Source organism: Ochotona curzoniae, unplaced genomic scaffold (assembly GCF_017591425.1).
Source record: "Ochotona curzoniae isolate NIBS_2020 unplaced genomic scaffold, NIBS_Ocur_1.0 contig_2404, whole genome shotgun sequence".
Lineage (NCBI taxonomy): Eukaryota > Metazoa > Chordata > Mammalia > Lagomorpha > Ochotonidae > Ochotona > Ochotona curzoniae.
In genome coordinates this window covers 12,795,494-12,818,062 of record NW_024465451.1, presented here as the reverse complement: position 1 = coordinate 12,818,062, position 22,569 = coordinate 12,795,494, and the positions used below count along the sequence as shown (strand labels likewise).

The window sequence follows — 22,569 nt, the reverse complement described above, 5'->3', positions numbered from 1 at the left end:
TCTCTTCCATCTCAGGATCCCCAAGTTGCACAATTCCACAGCTGGGGGAAAACCAGTGTGGCTCCCAGACGACCATGTTCTTTGAAGAGCAGGAAGAGGAGATGGCAAGGAGAGGCACAGCATGGTCCCCAGCCAGAACAGGTGGCCATGCTGGGAGCCTGCCCTGTCACAAGCACAGAAGGCAGCCTTGCTGTGTCAGAACCTGGCCCAGGGGCTGAGCACAGCCCTCCCCAAAGAGCAGACAGACAGGCCCCATTTGTAAGAAATCTGATTATTCAAATTTATTTACCATCAAGAATTATGCAATGATGCTGTAGTTTTTCTTAACAAATAGAAAACAGACTGTGTACAACAGTGAACTCTACAGCACTAGCATCCACAAAGTAAAAATGAATGTTGCCTCCAACATCACCCAACCCTGGATTGTTGATCTCAGCCTAGCTAGAATCAAGGATGCCTCCATGGCACCCCTCAGCTAAAACAGCTATGCACCCTTCCCCGCCCCTACTCACCTACCTAGATAGTGCTGCCTGGAGGGAGAGGCTTGTCCCTGCCCCTCGACTGACGAGCCCGCTGCCAGAGTCCAGTAGCCTTGCCGCAGTGGTTTATGAGGGCGTATTGCAGGGGTGGACAGCGTGATTCTCGGGGCCTTTGACAACAGCTGCAAGCCAGGGAGGGAGGACGGCGTGTGCTTCCGGGCCCACTGGCCTGGACCTGCAGGGCGAGCTGCGCCCCTGCCAAGGTGGGCAGGGCGTGGTCTGCACCCCACTCTGTGCTGTTCCCTGGATCTCACAGCTGGCCATCCAGTCTGCACTGCCACACAGGGGGCAAAGGAATGCCCCTGTACCCCCAGGCGTACCAAGTCACCTCCTAGTCTGTTTGTTTGTCTGAAGCAAAGGGTGGGGGGCTTGACTCTTATTCTTTAAAAAAATTTTTTTTTCAGATGTTCATGGTGTTGGTCTTTGAAACCTTTGCAAACACGATGGTGATGAGGAGCGCCTGACCGGGTTCCCTCAGCCATGTCTGTGGTGCAGGCCTGGCCTGGGAATGTTAAACGCACACTGGAACCTTGAGGGCTACAGCCCTTGGCACCTGCCTCTTCCCTGCCCACTAACACTGTCTTTTGGGGCCTGAAAACAAAGATCTTAGGGAAAAGCAAAACAAAGCCTAACCAAAACAAAAAACCCAAATCCAATTGTGTTCCCCTGCTTTATCTGGGACAGGATCCTGCTGGAGGGCAGGGTGGGGCAGGCAGAAGCTTCTTTCCTCCTGGGTGCTGAGGCAGGTGGTCCGGGCTCCACCCTTCTAAGGCAGATCGCCGCCCACCACCCTTAGCAGTGAAGGTCCAAGGTGAACTCGAAGAAGACCAAGTCAGCCCCAGCCCCATGGCGGCCCACTCTGCAGTGAACGGGCAAAAGGAACAAAGAGCCTTAACTCCCTTAGTCCACCCTGCGGCAAGTATAAAAAGGGAGGCTGCCGCCCCCTTCCCACCCGGTGAGACGAAGCGTGAGAGACGCAGGGGCAGCGCGCAGATAGCTTGAAGCAGGTCCCGGGTGGGCCTGGTGGACAAAGGGGCCCAGGGCCCCATCCACCGACTCGCTCCTGAAACGAGGCTGCGATCTCAGTGGCAGGCTGTGCTCCACGGCAGTGCAGGAGGGCTGGACCATGGTCGGTATGGCTCAGAGGAGCTGGGTCCCCTCCGGAGCCCCTGGGAGGGGGCGGCGAAGGAGAGGGGAGCAGTAGTTACGTTGCATAGTGGTCAAAGCTGCCGAGGTACTCCAGGGCAGCACGGTAGCACAGCTGGTACTGGTCCTGCCAAGACAGGGAGGTTGATCAACAAGAGTGCTGGCCAAGGACACTCCCCTACATGCCCCGCCCCTACTTTGTTTTGTGGAGGTCAGTGATACAGCAGCCACAGAGCTGGGGAGTATGGCCTAGCTGGATGCAGATGGCAGTGTCCAGTGGAACTTAAAGAAGGCTTCCATCCCTCCCTCTACCAGGAGCCAGCACAGCATGGAGGCCCCAGGATCCTGTACTTCCTGAACCCTCAGCTAAGCAAGCCATGTTCAGCATCAGCAGCGCTGACCAACACATGCCCGTCTGTGTACCTCCGTCTGCACCATGGCAGGACGCTGCGTGCGCAGGGTTTTCACGGTCTGGAACATGTCGACCACGCCCTCATAGCGCATGCGCTCCAGAACAATGCTCAGTGTGATGAACACCCCAGTGCGGCCCACCCCAGCGCTGTTTGGAGACAATGGTACGTCAGAGTCCTGTACCCCTCAAAGACCTTTAGCCCCGCTCCCTCTCTCTACCGGAGGCACAGCCCACCTGCAGTGCACCGTGATGGGCCCATCCTGCCCAAACTGCTCCTTGGTCTTGTGCACCTGTCCAATGAAGTCGATAAAGCCCTCGCCTGTCTTGGGCACGCCCTGCTCTGGCCAGTCTGTGAACTGGAACTGCCGGATGGTCCTTGACTGTCCATCCTGGGAGGAGAGAGTGGGGCCCAGGGTCAGCCCCACTGTGGGCCAGGCTAGGGGAGGAGTGCCATGACACGGGCATGCATGGTGAGGTGGTCACACCTCAACACCAGCACCCTGGCAACAAGCTCCAGCAGCCGGGGCTGGTGGCTTTTGTCATTCAGCCGCCCACATGGGGCTACAGACATGCAGACATGTTCAGCCACAAGCAGACGTACTCTGCTGCCAACATACTCACCCGGGCGTCCGTGACCTTGAACTCTCGCAGGATGTACTGGGGCATGTTGTACTCAGCCATGGGGTCGACCACGAAGTACTGGTAGCGAGCAGAGCGCTCTGCTGGCCAGTACTGGTGGCATTTCTCCTGTAGACAGATCCCAGGCCCCATGGTCAGGTGAGGAAGGGGTGGAGGGAGCTCTTGGTTTTGGGGGACTCGGGGAAAGGAAGCCTCAGCTGAGGCTACGCTAATGGAGGCTGCGGAGGGAAGGGAGCCGGGAATCCCAGGGGGGCCTGTGTTCTCCCAAGTGCCAGGACCGGGGCTCACCCTGCCCATCTCACGCAGCTTGGTCAGCATGACAATGATGGTGGAGTTGTGTTCCCACAACATGCGCCAGAAGTCCTCGGTGCTCTCAGCCAGAGGCCCCTGTGTGGCTATGTAGGCCTTCTGTTGCCTACAGGGAGGGGGACGTAAAACATGCTGGGGTGCTGCTGCCAGAGACTGCCGAGCCCATCACCCCTCCTCCAGGAAGCCCTCACTGCTCTACCCGGACCACTGGGCTGACTTGACCATTGTACCCCAAACATCCAGGAGCAGGCTCAGATATCAGAGGGTAGAGGGGGAGGGCATGGGGCAGCAACAAGCAGGCTAACCTATAGCCATCCAGGAAGCTGGCATTGATGTAATCGGAACCTTCCACGCCCCGGATGGGTTGCAGACACACGCGGGTCAACTCATAGGGCATGATGTTCACTAGACGGTTCTTGAACTTGTTGCAGGGCAGGTTGGCGCTGATGAAGCGAGACGTGTGGGCCTTGGAGCTGGCCAGCAACTGTTGAGGGAAGGGCCGGTCAGGCCTTGTCTTCTGTGTGAATGCTATCGGGTCGGGGGAGGGATGGGGGAGTCATCCTCCTGACCCACCCGAACCCCACCTTGAATTCAAGCTCCATAGCGGTCACGCTCTCCCCGGGAGGCACTTGGCCCAGCTTCTGGATGTGGGCATACAGGTTGCGGGCGGGCACTTCTGTGTGTCCACATGTGGCAGCCTCCAGCAGCGCCTCATGGATGAACACATACTGGTCCTCCGTCTGCACCATGTAGTTCCTCTGGGAGCGCATGCATGTCACGTGGCCATAGATGTCTACCGTCTTCTCATGTTTCATCCGTTCCAGCATGGCGTCAATGACGATGAAGCAGCCAGTGCGGCCCACACCCGCGCTGTGGGACATGGGCTCAGTACGGGCAGCACCCCCCGCAAATCCTCTAGCCCCTTCTCCCACCTGTAGGAATGCCATCCCCTCTCACCTGCAGTGCACCACCATGGGCCCTGCATCTAGCGGGTTGCACGCCTTGACCCGGCGCAGGAAAGCCAGGATGGGAGTTGGGTACTCTGGGACCCCGTGGTCTGGCCAAGCCATGAACTGGAACTGACGGAGCTCCCGCTTCTCACTGGAGCCACTCTGGGGAGGAGAATGGGGAGAGGAGGACATGCTGCCCAGGACAGGGCAGGGCAGGGCAGGGCAGGATGGCCTGCCCCAGGGCTATACCTTTGGACAGCTGGGAGGAGCTTGCAGTGACCACCCTCACAGGTGCCACAATCATCACCTGGTCCCCACCTGTCCCCACCAGGCTTGTGGTAAAGCCGTACCTTGTGGAGTGCAAAGGTGCGCACAGTGTATGTGGCTAGCTCCGCTGTGTCCAACAGGGTCACCTGAATAAGGCCGTATGTTTCGGTGCCTCTCACCGGCCAGTACTGGTCACACTTCACCTGCAGGGTTACAGGCAGACGGGCAGGGGGATGTTAACAGTATGCAAAGGCTAAGTGGGTGACACAGGGGGGAAGGCCCCCGGGTACTCTGACCCACTGGCATTGTTGGCCCTGCCTTAGCTGATGAAATGAGGGCTGCAATTGAAAATTATTTATTCAAGCCAGACCGTACCAGGCACATTTTCTGCCAAATTTACCCACAACGTTCATGCGCCATTTTCAAGCTCTGTAAATTTTACGTTCCAGTCAATGCTTTGCAGTACACTAGCGGCTAACAGCAGCACTTCCCTGCTAATGAACTTGGGAGCTGTGCAAACACCCTGGGAACGCTCCAGCATCTGGAAAACCGGCAAATGCCTCAGGAATGTGCCGCCCTCTGAGGATGTGTGAACGCTGCCTGAGGAACAGTGGCAGTTGGTGACACAGGTTCTCTTCCTGGCAGCCTGCCTACTGGGCACTGGCAAACCCACCACAACCCTAAGCTGGGAAGGCACGCCCCAAGCAAATAGCAGCACTGGCAGCCCTTGCTGTCTCCCGACACTGGGAAGCTGTCTGCACACGGACACAGGTGCCCCTTGTTCCTGCAGCCCCTTTGTTCTCACCCGGGACTTCTCCTCCAGCCTGGTCATCATGACTATGGTGGCCGTGCGCTGCTCCCACACCATCCGCCAGAAGTCACCCGTGGTCTCTGGTAGTGGGCCTTGCGTGGCAATGTAGGCGTTCTGCTTACGATAGCCATCGATGTAGTTGGCATTGATGTAGTCGCTGCCAGGGACACCTGTAGAGTATCAAGGATGTGGATGGGCAGCCCAGCACTCCTAAGGGCACTCTTTAGGGTCACTCATGGGCACCCTATCCTGCAGGGCGAGAAGGGAGCCCACCTGGCCAGGGGATGGGGTGTGGGAGGGCCCATCTATGGCTCACCATCGATGGAGGTGAGGATGACACGGGAGTGGTCGTAGGCAATAACATTCGCATAACGGTTCTTGGGCTTGTTCACCTCCAGGTTGGAATTCTCCCAGGTGAACTGTTGTCCAGGGTCTATGGACTGCAGGAATACAGGAAGCAGGTGGAGTGGGGGAAGTGCCAAGATGGACAGCTTCCCCAGGGGCATACAGCCCAACTGGGTGTACTCATGTCCCACAGGCCACAGCCACTCTACCCAAAGAGCTGCTGTGCCCCCATTGGTTAGGTGGCATTGTGGGTTGGATGGCCCCTGACCAGAACAGCGGGATGCGGTGGGGGTAGAGCAGATGAGGGAAGCAAAGGCAACCAGCCCCTGTCCCCAGGTGGTGACGCTGGACACAACAGCGCCACTTCGTGAGCTTTCCAGCTACTTTTCCTGCCCCTCTTCAGGTATCACACAGGAACCTCCTGGTTCCCTCCCAGCTGGCCCTCTCTCTCTCCCACCTCCCCTGAGCCTTAAGCAGCCTACCACAATGCAACCAGAGGCTCTGTAGTCCTTTCACCTTGGGCCTTTCAAAGCCAGGGTCATTCATGCTTGCTCCGACTGTGCCCTGCAGCTACAACTCCGCTTCAGCTCAAGGCTCTGTGCCCCTTACACCCAGAGGTCCAGCCTGGACACTGCAAGTTAACCTGGAAAGCCCTCGGCGCCTACTCCCACAGGTCATGCTGACCCAAGCCCTCTGTGTGCTGGCTCTCGGCTGCTGTCCCCACCCTTGGCCAGGCCTCTCCCGCCCCCCCAGCTCTGACCTCCCCTGTCCTACAGCAGAGGAGCCCTTGGCAAAGGCAGATGTATCAGTTTCCTATTTAAAAGCCTTCAGGTCTCCTGGCTTCAGATGGCATTGATACGGCTGTGGCTCTCCTGCACGCATTTCCTCACCGAACTCCTGCACGGGACCGGCTCTATTATTAGCCTCATCTCCCAGAGATCCGGTTCTCAGCCAAACACATGGTGTCCTCCATGATGTCCCATCCTTGCTACTATCCACAGGACGGCGCCACCATTCTGTGAGCTTGCCCAGCACAGACCCAGCCCTTGTGCTGCCTCCAGGCCGCCTGTCTCCTACCCAGATGTTGCTACATTTAACTACTTGGCAAGTGGCAGTTGCAGGAGTAACACGTTCACTCGGCCTGCATGTGCAGTGCCACTGACAGGCTCCTGAGGCACCTGTCACCATCTTCCCAGCACCTGCACAGGGGCTGGTGCAGTGAAAGCTCACTCGTGGGTGATGACCTAGAACAGCCCTGGAATGTGGGATGAGAGGGAGGCTCTGGCAGCCTCAGGTGACGAAGGCGGCTTCCTGGAGGAAGAGGGTCTCGTAGGAAAAGCTCTGGATTTCCAAGGAGAGAAGCCAGCTAGAAGATGAGAGGAGAGCTGGTGGGGAGGGCAGGATCCTAGATAATGAGGCAGGGCTTTGCTGAGGAGGAGTCGAAGACCAGAGAAAGAAAGCCCCTGCCAGCCCCTGTCAGTTGAAGGCAGGGAGCCCAGCACAGCAGTGCCATCACCCTCAGCACAGCCTTCTGCAAGGTAGGCACCTGGCAGTGGGCCTGCAGGTTGGCTCAGCTCGGGTCCTCTGCACAGTGTCTGCAGAGCTCAGTCTCCACAGGGGAAACCTGGCCCATGGCCCCTGGCCCCACCTGGCTTCCATTCCTCTGTATAGCTGAGGGGGACATGGGACTGTGAGGGGAGAAAGGTCGCAGATTAGGCTGAGGTCTGCACCAGGCACTTGGAAACAGGATGAGGCTGGGCAGGAAGGTGTCCACAGGGCATAGCCTGCTCACTACATCCTCTGACAGAGCCCCTGCCCAGCTTGGCATCCCCAGTCACCAACTGAGGTGGCAAGGAAGCCTGTGGCCCCTGAAGTTTGAGACTGGCAGGCAGGAGTCAAGGTCACAGTGAGGTTAACACACGGGCAGCTTGAGCAGATTCGCCATCTGTGAACTGTGCCACCCTGAGTGCACACATAAGCATACACATGGACATGTGTCAGGCAGGCATGGCTTGGAATCCTTGCTCTACTCCTCATCAGCTATTTGATAGTCACTTCCCCTTCAGAGCCTTCACTTCCTCATCTGTAAGATGGGTGTATTGAGTAAGATTAAGATGCCAGGGCCTGGTGTGCTGGCCTAGCAGCTAAAGTCCTCGCCTTGAACACACTGCGATCCCATATGGACGCTGGTTCTAATCCCAGCAGCTCCACTTCCCATCCAGCTCCCTGCTTGTGGCCTGGGAAAGTAGTTGAGGACTGTCCAAAGCCTTGGACCCTGCACCTGTGTGGGAGACCCAGAAAAAGCTCCTGGCTTTGGATTGGAACAGCACCGGCTGTTGTGGTCACTTTGGGAGTGAATCATCAGATGGAAGATCTTCCTCTCTCCTCCGCTCTGTATATCTGACCTCTGGCTTTGTAATAAAAAATAAATAACTCTTAAAAAAAAAATAGATACCAGGTGTCTAGAGCAATCCCTAACCAGAGGTCAGCTAGGGGGCTGTTAGTACAGCTCTATGGCATGGCTTCGTTTGTGCCTCCATTATTAACTGGGCAAGTGCCTGAGCATCCAGACCAACGCGGGCATTCAGCCTTCCAGAGATCCAGTTGAGCGAGGCAGGACAGTGGCCAGGTCCAGCCCCTACAAAGCCTAGCTGCTTGTCTGAACCTTGCCAGGCTGGGTTGCCCCTCCTCTCTCTGTATGAGAAAGCCTGGGGACCTGGAGAAGAAACGAGCCACTTTGCAACTAGGCTTGGTTAGCTGTACATGGCAGGGCATGGGGACAGCACAGGGATGGCTCACCTCGTACTCCTGGGAGAACTTGAGGCCATCGTTGGCCTTGAGACGTTCGATATTGTCAGCCAGGTCAGTGACGGGAATGGGCGGGTGGTCTCGCATACCTAGGGGAGACAGGGCACACACAGGCAGAGTGAGCTGAGGCCAGGGCTGGGCTGGCAGAAACAGCCCCAATGCATGTACGTGCACATGTGAACACGTGTGACCATGGAGCACTTGGCACTGGTGGCATGGAGACGGCAGCACATGCGGTGATGGGGAGGGTGCACACATGGTGGCTGGGGCGGGGAGATTATGTGTGCTGTGGGCATGTGGCAGCAGGTACCAGTGACACACGTGGAATGGGGACTCCAGGGCCCTGCCAGGTGGGTCTGCTCAAGAGGGCGAGGGGATAGAAGCTAGGCTGCTGTGGTTCCTGCTAAGACAGCCCTGCTGCCCCTCACTGCTGCTGGTCACCATGACAGACTTGGGGACATCACTGATGGGGTGGTGACGAAGTGCACACAATGACAGAGTGAGAGAGGGGGACGGAGTCATGGCACCCAGAAAGGGGTCAGACCAAGATGGGAGGCTGGAGGGCATGGGCAGGGGAGGACAGAGGAGAGCAGAAAAGAGGAGACGAAGGACAAGGGAAAGGGAAGATGGAGCAGGGAGGAAGTGGGGCGGGGACAACAGAGGAGTGAAAACAGACATGGAAGCCAGAAGATTCCCCAAACATGGGAACTTTGAAAACTAACTTGAGATATTCGGGCAACTGGGGGCACTGGAACCTGCAGAGAAAACAAAACAAAACAACGAAGAAGCGAAAGCCTGTTAACCTTTCCTGGTCATTCGGAGCAGGTGGGCAGGCAGGGAGGGGCTAAAAGCAGGAAGGGACAGTGAATGGTGGGGTCTAGAGGACGACCCCTGAACACAGCACCCCTTGTTTGCCAGTCACACAGACAGAGGCTCTCTCTGCAGAAATGAGGGCTCAGAACCTGGGGCCACAGCGCGAGCCACAGGGATGCACACTGACAAGTGCAATGGCAGGTGCATGCTCATCACAGGATATGAACACAAACCTGCACAGCTACACCACCACCAGGCGCTGGGACCTCAGAGGACCACGCCAGGGCTGTGGCCTGTGGCCCTGCCATGCCCAGCATTGGGCTCGGGGTCTTAGCAGAGGGCTTCCATGTCAGATAAGTGGAAGACCCTGCTTCCACCCCACTCTCCCTGCTTTCATGCTGTGCACCCTCCTTGCTACTCCTCAGCCTGTTGCGGCAACCACATGCTCTGAGACATGCCAACTGCCACAGTGAATGCTCCCACCCCCTGGCCTCCCATCTGCCTGGCTACTCCCACCTACCCTCTCTCCACACTGCTTCACCTTCCTTTCCCTGGCTCCCTTCTCTCTGTGAACCCAGGCTTGTTCCTCTAGGATGGCCACATGCTGCCCAAGAGCTGCCACGCTGGAGTGCTCAACTCTGATGCCAGTCCTGCAGGCTCCCAGCCACCTTAGATGGTGTTCCCCACTGCTTGGTCGGCAGCTCCGTCTTTGCCTCCTGCCACAACATGGGGATTCAAGGCCCAGCTCTGCCGTGTTGCCTCTCAACTCAATCCCTCAGTCCCCATACCAACCTGTCACCTACACAGGGGCTTTCTAAACAGTGCTCCTGAAGCCGCTGCTGATGACCCCGTTTCCCTGATACCCAGCAAGGGAGAGCCCAAATGACTTCTAGCTGGCACCCATGTTCCTCTCTGCCCAACCTTTCAGGCACCTCCAGGCCCATACTCTCTTGGCCACTAGCACCAAAGCTCTAGGGTGGGTACGTGTGCGCTTGGAAGCTGGTTTCCTCCCATTCCCTTTCCTGACCCAGGACGGTCCTCTGTCTCCCAGATTCACACACTAAATTGCCCAAGCCACCACCCGGGGCTGCTGAGGTCAAGGATTTTGGGAAGGCATCTGGTAACCAGGGCATCTATTTAACTCTGTCCCTGCATTTGGGAAGGGGTCACAGTCAGCACCAAGATGAGGAGTGTGGCTGTGTTCAGCGCAGCTTCTGCCACACAGATAGGCACCATATAGGGTCCTGCCCCTGTTTTAAACAACTTGTGCTCCTGGCAGCAGGGCCCAACACCCCAGGAGAGATGGTCGCTGGCCAGAATCCTGACTGAAAAGCCCATGAGCAATGACATGGAGCTCTGACTGTGCCCAGTCACTGTGCCGAGGGTCCTGTGATTGGCGGATATTGCTGGTGCATTCTCTCTCTCTGATACACACACATACATCTCAGCATGTACCTATCACCTCAGGGGCATTCAACAAGAATCTGTCACATGCAAAGGATGAGGCAGGAGCAAGCTCCAGGGCTGGGCACTGAAGCATCTCCAGCCCCTGCGAATGGCAGCAGACGCTTTGCCAGCCCAGGAGAAATAGCAATGGGGGCTGGAGAGGTGGCGGAGTATTCCCAGGACAGTCTGAGCTAGGTCCCTAGGGCATAGGGGAGGAGGGTCACCACACAGAAAGGAGACTGTGGATATCACACAAGTGACTGGGGCAGGGTGTGGTTTGGGGGGGATCACATTCTGAGCTGTAGTCTCTGTCATTGCAGACCAGACCTGGGATCAGGCTCCACACAGGGTCACACGTGGATCTGGGGTGCTTCCCCTTTTCATGGGAGGGTCAGTGTGTAGAAACCCAAGCTGGGGCTGCAGGAACTTGGGGGGGGGGCGTTCCTTAGCCCACATGGAGAGGCCTTAATGGGAGACAAGATGAGGGGCTAAGCATCTTGACTGTCCCGAAAGGCTTCCATGCCCTGGGTGTTGGTTCAGCTACTGGGTGGGTGCCCAGGTGGACAGGCACAGAAGGGCAAAGGACCAGAGAACGGGGACATGCACCCCAGGTCCTGTGGTGGAGTTGCCGGCTCAGTCCGGTTTGAGGGGTGAGCAGGTACGGGAGTAGTCCTACCTGGGGTCTGGTAGTTGAGCCTCCGCATCTCCACGGGGTCAGAAGAGTGGGCCAGCAGAGAGTCCTTCAGCCCGATGGACTGCTCATCCTTCGATGACGGGGAGTGGGTCCTCTTCCTAAAGAGGCAGAAGAGGGGCCAGTGGGAGCCTGAGGACCAGACCCAGGCCAGCTGTGACGGAGGCCCCATGTCCACTGTTCTGTCACCCTCCTGCTGCCCCGCCTCACCTGGGGTCTCTGAGCGTGGAGCCAAGAGCAAAGCAGCTTCAACATGAGGGGACACAGGGCAGGGATGAGGTGGGGGGACATCAGGAGTGTGAGGTGAGCAGAGGGGGCCGAGCAGCAAGGGAGGAAGGGGTTGGCTCCTTTGGAGGGAAGTAGGTCACTGCTGGGCAGCAGCTGCAATCCCCAAGGCCCCCACAGCTGAGGCAGCGGGAGCCACCAGGAGGAAACATGCAAATGACACAGAATACGAAAACGTCATGGTGGTGGGAGGGGGACTGGGCCCCCGCTGTCTGGCTCTCTGGTATTGGGGTGCAGGCCTGTAGCAGCAGGGGAGGAATGGGGAAGGCAGAGTCCTAGCCGGGCAGAGTCCTCTCTCACTGGTCTCAGCTGCCCCGTCTACAGGGACAGGGTCAGAGATGGACTGCAGGGTCTGGCCGCTGCCAAATACCCAGGGGTCACCTGCAGCCTGTAAATAGGGATGTGCCCCAGGATATACGCCCCTGTGCTCACAGGCAGAGCCATCTCCAACAGCATCAGGGACTTCTCAGAGCACAGACCTGGGGAAGCCTGGGGAAGGTTCTGGTGAGTTCTATGTCCCAGGAAGGAGTTTGCTCTGTGCAGAGGTACAGGGTCGAGCTTGTGAGAGGGATGGAGCCTGCCTCTTGTGCCAGTGAGGACTCGGCCCTGAGCCGGGGAGCCTGCTGCACGGCTGAAAGTCATAGGCCAAGGAGCTTCTGCTCAAAGCACTGATCCTCCCCGTGGGCCTGAGGCGTGAGCAGGGGTGAGTAGGCAGGGGTGTGTGAAGAGGGAAGGAAGGACTCCTACCTTTCTTGTTTACTAGGTTCCGAGAGACAGGCAAGGACAGAAGAAAGGAATGGTCATTGTTTCTAGCACACACTCAGCCCTCGTGTCACGTGGGAGCGTGGTGGCACCGTGCACACAGCACCCACACGGCATTCATAGGGTGAGGGGTGGACACCAGGGTCCAGGTGGGAAGGGGAGAGGAGATACTCATCAACAGTGAGGAAAGGGTGGATGATAAGGTAGAGGTGGGGTGCCAGCAGCCAGGCATAGCCATGGTCTGTGTGCTCACACACAAAGGCCAGCAGGCGTCAGCCAGGCGCTCACTGTTGCCTACCACAGACCCAGCGCCTTCCCAGGAAGGCACTGTGCGCCAGGGGGGGATCACACGAAGAAGAGATAGGGCCAGGGAGGATCTCAGGGGCCGTGGAACCTGTGAGTCTTCAAGGATGAGGCCGGTGGCAGTGGCCAGGTGGGCAGGGGCGGGAAGATACAGTGCAGAGGTGAGCCCAGCCCCTGGCAGCCTGGGAACCACATTTGTTCAGGACCATGATGCCAGCCAGGGACCAGCAGCAGCCAGGGACCAGCATGGCAGGTGTCTGACTGTCAGGTATTGAACAAAGCAGGACAAGCTGAGTCTGGCAGTATCTTGGGGACTAGGAGGCAAATGAACAGGAAGGGAAGACTCCAAGAGCAGGTTGCCACGGCCACTGCAGAGACAGAGGACTGAATGTGAGAGGCTGAGATGACCCCAGGGACGTTGTGGACACAACGGGCCTTCAGTAAGAGTCTGGGAAGTGAGCCTGTGTGGGTGTGTGAGCTACATCGGGATCTAGACCTGCCTGGGCCTAATCTTCTAAGCAGTGGAGGTGGGCAGAAGGGGCCTGCAGGTGGGAACCAGGAGAGTGTGGTGTCCTCAGTGGAAGAGGAGACGGACACATTTACACCCACAGAAACAGACACAGACACGTCCAGGGACACACAAGGAACAAGGCCTGGGAAGCTCTGGCCCCTCTCCACACCGGGGCCGACATGCCAGAGGCCTCGACAGCTTCACACGTACACACTCAGGTACCCATGGGCACTGCCTCCAGAGAGGGCCTGAGGGGTACAGCACCCACCTCTTGAACAGCAGGATGGCGATGACGATGAGGATGATGAGGATCACAGCCAGCACAGGGCCTGTCACCCACAGCATCTCAGGCTCCTCCTGCTGCTGGGCTGGAGTCACCTGGATTGCAATTTCATCCGAGTAGGGGCTGGAGGCGTAGCGCTTCTGTGGCCCAGTGGGAAGAACGTCATGGGCCGTGAGTCCAGAGTGAGGTCCCCACCCCTGCCCGTCAAAACTCCAGGGAGGGTTCTGGGGTCTAGGGCTGGCACTTGCTGACTTGGGCCAACTCAGCAGGGTAGAGGTGCCTGCCTGGATTCTGGGGTCTCTAATGCCTTGGGATACCCAAGGCAGGTTGCAGGGTTGCTGGGGTTGCCCTAGGCTGATGTAGATCTGGGGAAGGGGGGGGGGCGTCTCGTGATCTGAGATGAGCCTAGCCTTGGGTCAGTGCTGGGATATGGGGGTGCTGAGGGTCAAACTGGTGCAGGCAGACCTGGTCTATGGGTTCCTTCAGCGAGGCGAGCACAAAGCACTGGTAGCTCAGGTCTGGAGAAAGGGGCCGATTGTAGAAGCCCCAGTAGTTCTTCTTGTCCCCCAGGGTGAAGGTCTCCGGGAGTACATCCACCCGTGCGGCCACATAGGGCTTTAGCCGCTCTGCCTGTCGCCGCCGCCTCTGCTGCTGCTGCACGCTGGCTTGCTCAATCGCTTCCAGGAGCTGCGGGCGTAGCAGAGGGTGGAGTCGTCAGGGAAGGATGGGGAGTCACTCAGGGACTGAGCCTTGGGACGTTAAGACCAAGGCCCACCTCCAATGGAAAGCCCTAAGCCTGACCCACCCACGGCCCTCACAGACAGCACCGGGCCTCATGGTGCCAACCAGCACCCGAGAGTGTCATCAGTGCCCCGACCCCTCCATGGGCACCTCGTCCAGCTCCAGCTCCTCAGGCGTATTCCATCTTGGGCTCAGCATGTTCTCGCCCATGCGGTTGATGGGTACCACCACGATGTAGAACCACCTGGGTGGGCAGAGTGGCAATCAGGGTTGCCATGGGCAGTGGTGGCAGAATCCCACAGTCCCTCCTGGCCCCCCGAGGCCTCACCACACACCTGACCAGTGAGGGGTCTTGCACGCGCGGCATGGAAAGGGAAAAGCGGCCATCTTCTATGTAGGCGGAGGCATGCAGCGGCTTGTACGGTAGGAGGTCAGGGGCTGTGCGTATGGTCACAAGGTGCTGGAGGCCACCCGCGCTGCTGCCCCGGTTCATGAGCACGAACGAGTACTCAGTGTTGGGCTGCAGATCAGCAATCAGCTTCCTCATGGAGTGTCCATCTACCTCCACGCTCTGCCCATTGTATAGAATCTGCAAGGGAGTCGGGGAGCAGTATGATGGCATCTTGGGGAACAGTGTCCCCAGCGTTCAGGGCTAAATGAACGCACAACCATGAGCCCGTGTCCCAGACACACGCACGCTTGAGGTAGGCCTGTGTGGGCCAGGCCTGGCCAGCTGAGAGGTACCCACCTTGAAGGGTACAGCTGACTTGTAGGAGTCAGGGACCTCCCAGCTCAACAGCACAGATGTCTTCATTGCAGCTGCCACTCGGAAGTTCTTGGCAAACACTGTAGGGGCATAAGGAGGGGCAGTCAGCTCCAGCTGGGTATGGGTGGGAATGGGCGAGAAGGGCTCTCCACCAGCATGTCACTGATGGGAAGCAAGGGGTTAGCAGGAATATCTGCAAAGCATGAAGCCCCCATTCCCGGCCCGCTTTAGCTTGCATAGATCTAATCCCAGCCGCACAGAGAGCTCTGCTCTGGGCAGGGGAGGGTGCAGCCTCCACGGCTAGAATCTCCAAGGTGCGTGGCTAAAGGCTTGAGCTATGGACATGAGGCCAGGGCAGCCAGAGGTCAATGGGCTGCAGTCCCGAGAAGCACATGACTACACACCAGAGCTCAGTGCAGTCCATCTCCTACAGGTCAGTGGGTCACAGCCCCGAGTCCCAGTGTCACACACAAGTGGTTAGGTTGCACACCCGAGAATGGTGATGCAATTGACTGAGAGCAGGGAGTCAAGGTCACAAGAGGTTAGGTCACCCAGCAGAGTCAGTAGGTCAAGAACAGCAGAAGTCAGGGATCACACACCCAAGAACGTGGCGCCTGATCACTAGAGGTTAGTGAGTGGTCACGGTCATGAGAGTGGAGAGTCACACAGCAGAGGCTGGTGGACCACAGTCACCAGAGGGCAGTGGGTCAAGGACAGCAGAGTTCCCCAGGCGCAGCCGTGCTTGGGCAGGCGCCGCAAAGTCCGCAGCACACACCTTGGTCCATGGGCATGGTCCGGGACTGGATGCTGGGGCTGAGCGGGCCGGCACCCTTGCTGGTATGTGCGCGAACCTTGACATCATAAGTGGTGTCTGGCGTAAGGCCTGAGAGTGTGAGGTGGGTGTCGGCAGTGATGTTCTGCAGCTCCTGCTGGCTGTTGATGTCGCGGTACACCACAGTGTAGTTGGTGATGCGGCCATTCCTCTCGGCTAGTACCGGCGGGTCCCAGGCCAGTTCCGTGGTGGACGTGGTCAGTCCGATCACGTGCAGGTTTTGGGGGAAGCCGCTGGGAATGTCCTCAGGGGTTGTGATCTCCTTCTCAAACTCTTCACCTGGGCCGGCCCGGTTTTTGGCAGCAAGCCGGAAGATGTAGGTGGCTCCCTTATGTAGGCCAGTAACCGTAAAGTGTTGGTCATCCTTGCCAAAATCTATGGTGTTGGGCTGTGCCTCGTCGGCCCGGCGGTACTGCAGCCTGTAGCCCAGCAGCTCGCCGGGCAGCTCCTTGGGTGGGTGCCACTGGAGCAACGCCGTGTTCATGGCCGTGGTGCTGACCATCATGGTGGGCCGGCCTGGGACTGAACAACCACGCGCTGGGCTCTGGTGCTGCCCTTTCCCACTGCAGCCCCACCCTGGCTCCATCCCCGGCTCCTTACTCACCTGCCCCTGTGGTTGTAACGATCTTGGGCTTGCTTCGGGCACCATCCCCCTTGGTGGTGTACGCAGCCACGGTAATGGAGTAGGTGGTCTCTGGGGTGAGGTTGCTGATGGTAGTCTCCTGGGGGAGGAAAAGGAGGAGGAGCTCATTGCTATCAGAGTGCAAGGAGCAGCCAGACAATACCAGCCAGGACAGGGCCCTAACCCACTGTGCGGGAAATTTCCAGGCACGCGGGGCCAGAGGTCACGGGAAGCAGCCGGAGGTAGTGCAGGCAGGTGGGAGGTGGATGGGGAGGACTGCACCCACCCAGGAGTATCCCACTCGGGGCGCAGAGCTTGTTCTTCCTTCCAGACAAGAACAAAGGGCCATGCTGTTCCCTTTGCTCCACTGTGCTGTAAATGACACCTTTCTAGGTGCAAGCATGCTCCATACACCCAGGGTGCAGGGTCTTGACACACCAGCACTCTGTCCTAAGCTCACATACATATGGCCTATCCCTCCTGTGTGTTAGTAATGGCATGTGTGCATATGCATGCGTGTGCATGCGCGCACACACACACACACACACACACAGAGGATCAGGTCAGGATCCTGCCTGGGCTGCATCTGTGAACATCTGTGCCCTGCAAAACCTCCTGAACTGGGAGAGAAGGAAGGTAGGCAGCAGAACGGAACACCCCCACACCTGAGGAGCACCCTTCCCCGTGTGCTCCCAGCCACGCCCTGCCCCTCATCCATCTCCAGCAGAGGCATCACTTCCGGACATGCGGAGCACAGCACAGGGGTCAAGCCACACCACACAGAGGAGAGAGGGTTCGAAAGTGGAGGCCACTGTGCAGTGGAACTGAGCTGTCACCACCAACTCTGGCATCCCTCCAGCTCCGAGCCTGGAGCAGGGCTACAGCAGCCACCGCCAACCCCTCGCAGGCTCCTTCCTTCCCTGGCTGGAGGGTGTCCCAGGGCTAGGGCTCCAGAACGCACCAATGCCAAGACCCAGTTCCCCAGACCGCCCTGCCAGCCTGGGTCCCGAGCAGGTGATTTTTCACTCAAGGGATCAATAGAGGCCAAGCGATCAGGATTGAATTTAACTCCATCCCTGTCTGGCCAGAGCAGGGGCCGGACCCTGGTCGATGAGGAACATTGGCCTCAAATTGCTGCTCGACAGGCGAGAAGCGAGGATTAGAGGAAATGCCAATCACTGCTCAGCTCGGGGCTTGCGTGTAAATGCCAATTTTCTCCAGATGTGGCCGGTAACCCTGTGGATCTTGGCAGCACAGGCTGGGAGGGAAGGAGGGAACAGGGCAGTGTCCCACGAGCCCAGCCTGACCCAGGTCTTGCCCGCACTTTGCACACCTGTTACTTACATAGTCCTCGGACTCCTCTGGCCGCCACTGACCGCGGGAGAGGGAGAGAAAGGGAGACAGGATGATAAAGGACTCTGGCCAGAAGGGACTAGGCCCAGGAAGAACAGACTGAACCTTGGTCCTCTGCAGTGCTCTCACGGGTAGCAGCCCAGGACCACTCCCATCCAGGGATGTGAGACCCAGCCTTAAGGGAAACCTGCTATGTGTGTGAGAGCTGAGGAAAGCAGGGAGGACAGCTTGAAGGGGGAGGCCTCATTGAGAACAGAGATCAAAACACTCCAATGGCAACGCTTTTGGATGTGGAGGATTGGCTTGATGACTCAGGTGGAGGGGACAGAAGGCACTAAGACGTTTGTGGGGTTGCACCTGGCGGGGCGAGTCCTGGTGTCCACCTGCTATCACGCTCTGATTATTCAGTGTTTCTGTCCATTCTCACTCTCAAAAATACCCCAATGGGGACAATACCAGTCACCCCAGGGCATGTGAATTCTCCTGGTGCTGGACCATGGTGGTCGTGGGCAGGACCAGGCTGGCTAATAAGATCAGGAAGGCTTGAGTGCCCAAGCTATGAGCCTTGGCCTTACTCCATAGACGCAGGCAACCTGAAGACCCTTTTTCCTGCTTTGGGGTATCTGACAATTCAAGGTAAGGAGACAGATTTCAAGGCTGGCCATGCTGCTATTTCTTGGTAAGTCCTTCTTTAGGCCATTGACGCACACAGGTATATAAGCTAGACAGGTGCAGGGACTGAGGCCTGCAGGGTTGGGGGGTGGCCAGGCCAGGAACTCTGGGGTCTTTGCAGTGCTGGTCTAGCCTCTGTCCACTGGCCCCAGGGCTGGGTGGCTAAGATTCTCCTATTCTGAAGAGTAGGGCAGGGGAAGAGGATGGACAGGTCCCTAATGACCTTGGCCTCTTACAGGGTGTGGCTGGGCCCAGCCCTAGTTTCCTTGCCTAGGGGTAAATGTGTGCTGTTCCTGCATCAGAGGCAGGGCTAGGGACAGAGAAAAACACAGGGTGAAACAGAACAGGGTGGGAGGGGGCAGCAAATGAGGGCTGGTAGAGTGGTGGTGGGGGAGGAGCCAACCCAGTTCAACGCAGGAGGGAAACCTGCCTGACAGGGGGAGACTGTGTGGCCACTTCTGCAGGGTGGCAAAGCCCAAACTGCCTGTTTTTCCAGAACTGATGGGGGCCCTGGGCTGAGCAGATGGTGCTTGTGGTGAAGGGGGACAGGCTGTGATGTCCTTGACTGGGCGTGCAGGGACAGCTGGGCCCTGGGGCCAGGCCGGGACCTGGCCCATCTGCTCCATCACAGGCTGAGAGCAGCAGACCCAGTCCCAAGGGGGGCCGGAAGGGCAGGGCCTCTGTCTTCCCTTGTCTCCATGGGCCTGCACTTGGGTTTACCTTGCATCTTGTCTCTGCAGCTAAGGGGACAGTGTTATAACCCTTTGGCCTGGATCCCTTGGTTCAAACCAGTAGGGAGCAGAAGAGGGCACCCGAAGCAGTGTCTCTGGGCTATGCTGCTGATCACTGGACTGGAGGGATGGGAAGGAGGCCGTTCCCACGCTACTTCTGGGTAGCTGTGTCAGTGGAGGTATCATGAGACGCCCTGGAGCTGCTTTAGGAATGCACCTGCTAAGGGTATGCAGGACACACTTGCCCACCTCTTCTCGTCTTGGACCCTCAGCACCAGGAAGGTGGGAAGGCAAGAGGGCATCCTTTGGCACAAAGGAATTTTGCTTCAAAGGTTGAGTCTCAGGGAGTGGAGTATAACAAGGCTCTTGTGTGGTCGGTGAGCTCTCTCCTAAGCACAGCACAGAACAGCACAGTACAGAGAACACAGGACATAGCTTGGGCCAGGTGCTCAACCCAGGAAAGCTCAGTGCCAGGCCATGAAGACCAGCAGAGTCACTGGGGTGACACTTCCGGCCCTTACCAGGGATCCAGAGATTTGGCCTTATGTCTGAGTTCAGCCAGTCACTTGCCACTCACAGAAGCTCCTAGAGCTGTAAGTTCCTTATCTGGTCAACAAGGCAGTGCTCAACTGCTCCTGGGCCCCCACCCTGAGCTCAGCCATTCTGCTGGAGCTGGCAGCAGAGCAGCCCCAGGAAGCCTGGCAATTGCTACTTAGTTGGGGGTGGGGTGTAAGAGGCCAGGAGCCCCTCCCACTGTGGAGGAGTGAGCACTCCCTGAAGATTGGGGGAACTGTGGAGAGTGAGTGTGCTGCACCCATAGCAGGAAGACTGAGGCCTGGACAGGGCAGTCCAGGACCGGGGGCCTGCGAATGCTAGCGGCTGAACCATGCAGACATTACCAGGCTGGGACTGTTACTGGGGCAGGTGGGGCTGGAGGGCATGTCCTGGCATTCTGTCCCTAGGGTCTCCCACCCTGGATGCAGCAAGCAGTCTCTCGCGGTACCAGCTCTCAGGGCACCCCTGGTGGGCATGGGTACAGCAGCTGCTCTGGGCTCCCAAGAGGAAGCAGCGCAGGCTAGCCTCTGGTCCCCACACTCCCACCCAATGGCATACCTGGGCTTCAGCAAGCATGACGTCCTGGATGACAGGTGGGCCGCGGGGCTCGCCATTCTCCAGCCGCACGTAGGTGACCTGGTAGCCACGGATCTGGCCATGCTGCTTGCTGGGGATGGGCAGTTTCCAGGAGACGTGCACAGCTGTGGAGTTCAAGGGCTCCACCTCCACCTTCCGTGGGGGCCCACTGGGCACTGGAGGTCAGGTGGAGAAGGAGGTCAGGCCTGGGGCCATAGATGCTGGCTTGGGCAGATATAGTATACTCCAAGGCCTTGCACCCCAGCACCCCACTCTCTAGGAAAGGCCTTGGTGTGGTATTCTTGGACCACCTATCCCAGGAAGGAACACAAAGGTTTCCTGTGGCTGTCACAGCTTACAGCTCAGGATCAGCCCTCTGGGAAGCAAGAATTGAACCTTGAATCACCCCCTAGCATACACTGTGCAAGCTCCCATGAGGGCCCTACTCCAGGGCAAGCCTGGGTTCCACTGACTCTAGCACTCTCTCATCTACCCTGGAGACAGCTCCACAGGCTGCTTCTCAGCTCCAGCTCCACAGTCTGGGCCACTGGTTTTGGGCGGGTGTGAGGCAGAGCCCTGGGGTGTAGGGAGGGGGAAATCTGAGATGGTGCATCTCCCTTGCCCAACCCAACCTGGCATGGCTGCCTACCGTCCTCGTCGGTGCGCACCAGCACCGGGCTGCTCTCGGGGCCGGGGCCCACGTCCGTGTGTGCCCGCACCCACACCCGGTACTCCGTCCACTTCTCCAGGCCCACCAGGTCCCAGCTGGAGTGTTCGCGGCTGATGCCATCCACCACGTGGCGCCCACGGTCCTCGCCATCCACTGCCTCGTAGGCCACGGAGTACTGTGTGATGATGCCATTGCGGCTGTCGGCTGGTGGTGGGACCCAACTTACCCGGACCGTGGTAGAGCCTGTGCTCTCGCACGTCACCTTCTGGGGAGGGGCGGAGGGGGCTGGGGAAGACAAATGGGGGGAAGCAGGCAGATGGAGGGTGGGGGTCATGGACATGGTAACCGAGTCACAGTGGGTTGGAGACTCACCCAAGGAAGCCACCCTGGGTGCTGAAATGGTCATCCCAGGGGCCTCCAGCCAGGCTGCTGCCATTGCTGCTGCTGCGGCCCGAGGTACTCTGAACTGCCAGCCGCTCCCTCTCTTCCCCCCCGCCCCCCGCTCCCTCCTACACACACAGCGTCTCTCTTGCACATATGGAGTTCTAACACAGTCTCTCCCACACATATGCCGTCTCGCACAAAACACACACACTGTCAGCTACACACAAGACCACATGTGGGGAGAAGTCCCACACCTGCTGTTTGGAAACAAGTGGTCTTGGGGACCCCTGTAGTGTGAGGTGGCATTAATCTGCGCTGTCTGGGACAGGGTCTCCATGCCTGAGCCACAGGATATGGGAGACGGGAAATCAGACATGTAGGAGGTGGCCAACAGGCTGTGGCTGGTGTCTCACCGCTTCCCCAGGGGTGGGAAGGCAGGTGCATGCCCCTCTTGTGCCCAGGAACATTCTCACAATCTCCACAGTTACTAGTGATGCTGCTGCCAAGGCAGGGTGCTGCTTCTCCACGTTGAGCCCTGACACCACCCTCTGTGCAGGCGTTGTGGCAACCACCTTGACTTACCAAGGCCAAGAGCCCCTCCAGGGCGCTTCCCTCTCCTGCACAGCTGGGTTCATGTCCTGGACCCCTGTGGCCTCCCCATCTCTTGTCCTAACTCAGTGGCCCAAGGCTCGTCAGTCCCTCTGGATTCCACCTACCCGCTTCACCACAGCTGCTCTCCACAGTCAGATTTCATTCCAAAGGGCGTCTGCTCTCACTTTCATCAATCCCTAAAATTCCCAGTGTCTTCCCATCACTTGCCTGACATGCACCAAGCCTGAAGGATCTCAACTTGCCACTTTCTCCAAGGTGGCAATGGGCTGGATGTCAGCAAGTGGCCTCCCTGGCAGGTTGGCCTTCTGAGAATGCATACCCAGGGCCCTCTTTAGTGCCTGCCCATTCTCTGCACAGAAAAACACGAAGCTTCTCCGTGTGCTCCCCTAACTGCAGCTCCATGCCCCCTGCACAGAACCCTGTCTCCCAAATCACAGAGGAACAGAGGCCCCACCAAAGGTGGCTACAGCTTCTGGCCCCACACCTACCAACCTGCTCAGGCACAGGTTCCAGCCCCTATCCTCCCACCCCCAGCTGAGGCCACTGTGTCCCACTGCAGGCCTGGCTCTGCCCTACCACAGGAAGCTCCACCACTCACTCTCTTCCCCAGTTTCCATTTTGGCCTGTGGATTCCATCCCAACAGCATTTAAACATCCTTAAGATTGTCCTATCTTCAAAGAAGGGTCCCACCCTCAGTTTCATGGCCCCCCTCCAGTGACAGCTGAACTTGCTGA

The 22,569-nt window shown here is 58.2% G+C and overlaps 1 protein-coding gene across 6 annotated transcripts in view; it reads right to left on the bottom strand.

The window, feature by feature from the left end:
* Positions 1-263: 263 nt before the first annotated feature.
* PTPRF (protein tyrosine phosphatase receptor type F) overlaps positions 264-22,569 on the bottom strand; it is a 66,543-nt gene continuing 44,237 nt past the window's right edge. For 2 of the 6 annotated variants that reach the window (XM_040974340.1, XM_040974341.1), the window contains 22 exons: positions 20,151-20,344; positions 17,626-17,652; positions 16,264-16,381; positions 14,810-14,907; positions 14,397-14,650; positions 14,212-14,305; positions 13,786-14,007; positions 13,306-13,460; positions 11,162-11,277; positions 8,949-8,981; positions 8,218-8,315; positions 5,390-5,513; positions 5,068-5,243; positions 4,346-4,465; positions 4,003-4,157; positions 3,630-3,915; positions 3,351-3,529; positions 3,025-3,151; positions 2,719-2,844; positions 2,332-2,486; positions 2,109-2,244; positions 264-1,812 (listed from right to left, as the gene is read on the bottom strand). In XM_040974340.1, the coding sequence (XP_040830274.1) occupies positions 1,744-1,812; positions 2,109-2,244; positions 2,332-2,486; positions 2,719-2,844; positions 3,025-3,151; positions 3,351-3,529; positions 3,630-3,915; positions 4,003-4,157; positions 4,346-4,465; positions 5,068-5,243; positions 5,390-5,513; positions 8,218-8,315; positions 8,949-8,981; positions 11,162-11,277; positions 13,306-13,460; positions 13,786-14,007; positions 14,212-14,305; positions 14,397-14,650; positions 14,810-14,907; positions 16,264-16,381; positions 17,626-17,652; positions 20,151-20,344 (3,062 nt within the window). In that variant the 3' untranslated portion in view covers positions 264-1,743. Of the gene's footprint in view, positions 1,813-2,108; positions 2,245-2,331; positions 2,487-2,718; positions 2,845-3,024; positions 3,152-3,350; positions 3,530-3,629; positions 3,916-4,002; positions 4,158-4,345; positions 4,466-5,067; positions 5,244-5,389; positions 5,514-8,217; positions 8,316-8,948; positions 8,982-11,161; positions 11,278-12,208; positions 12,221-13,305; positions 13,461-13,785; positions 14,008-14,211; positions 14,306-14,396; positions 14,651-14,809; positions 14,908-15,602; positions 16,182-16,263; positions 16,382-17,625; positions 17,653-20,150; positions 20,345-20,817; positions 21,124-22,569 lie in introns of all 6 variants that reach the window. The other 4 variants (XM_040974337.1, XM_040974339.1, XM_040974338.1 and 1 more) reach the window with 4 other exon arrangements.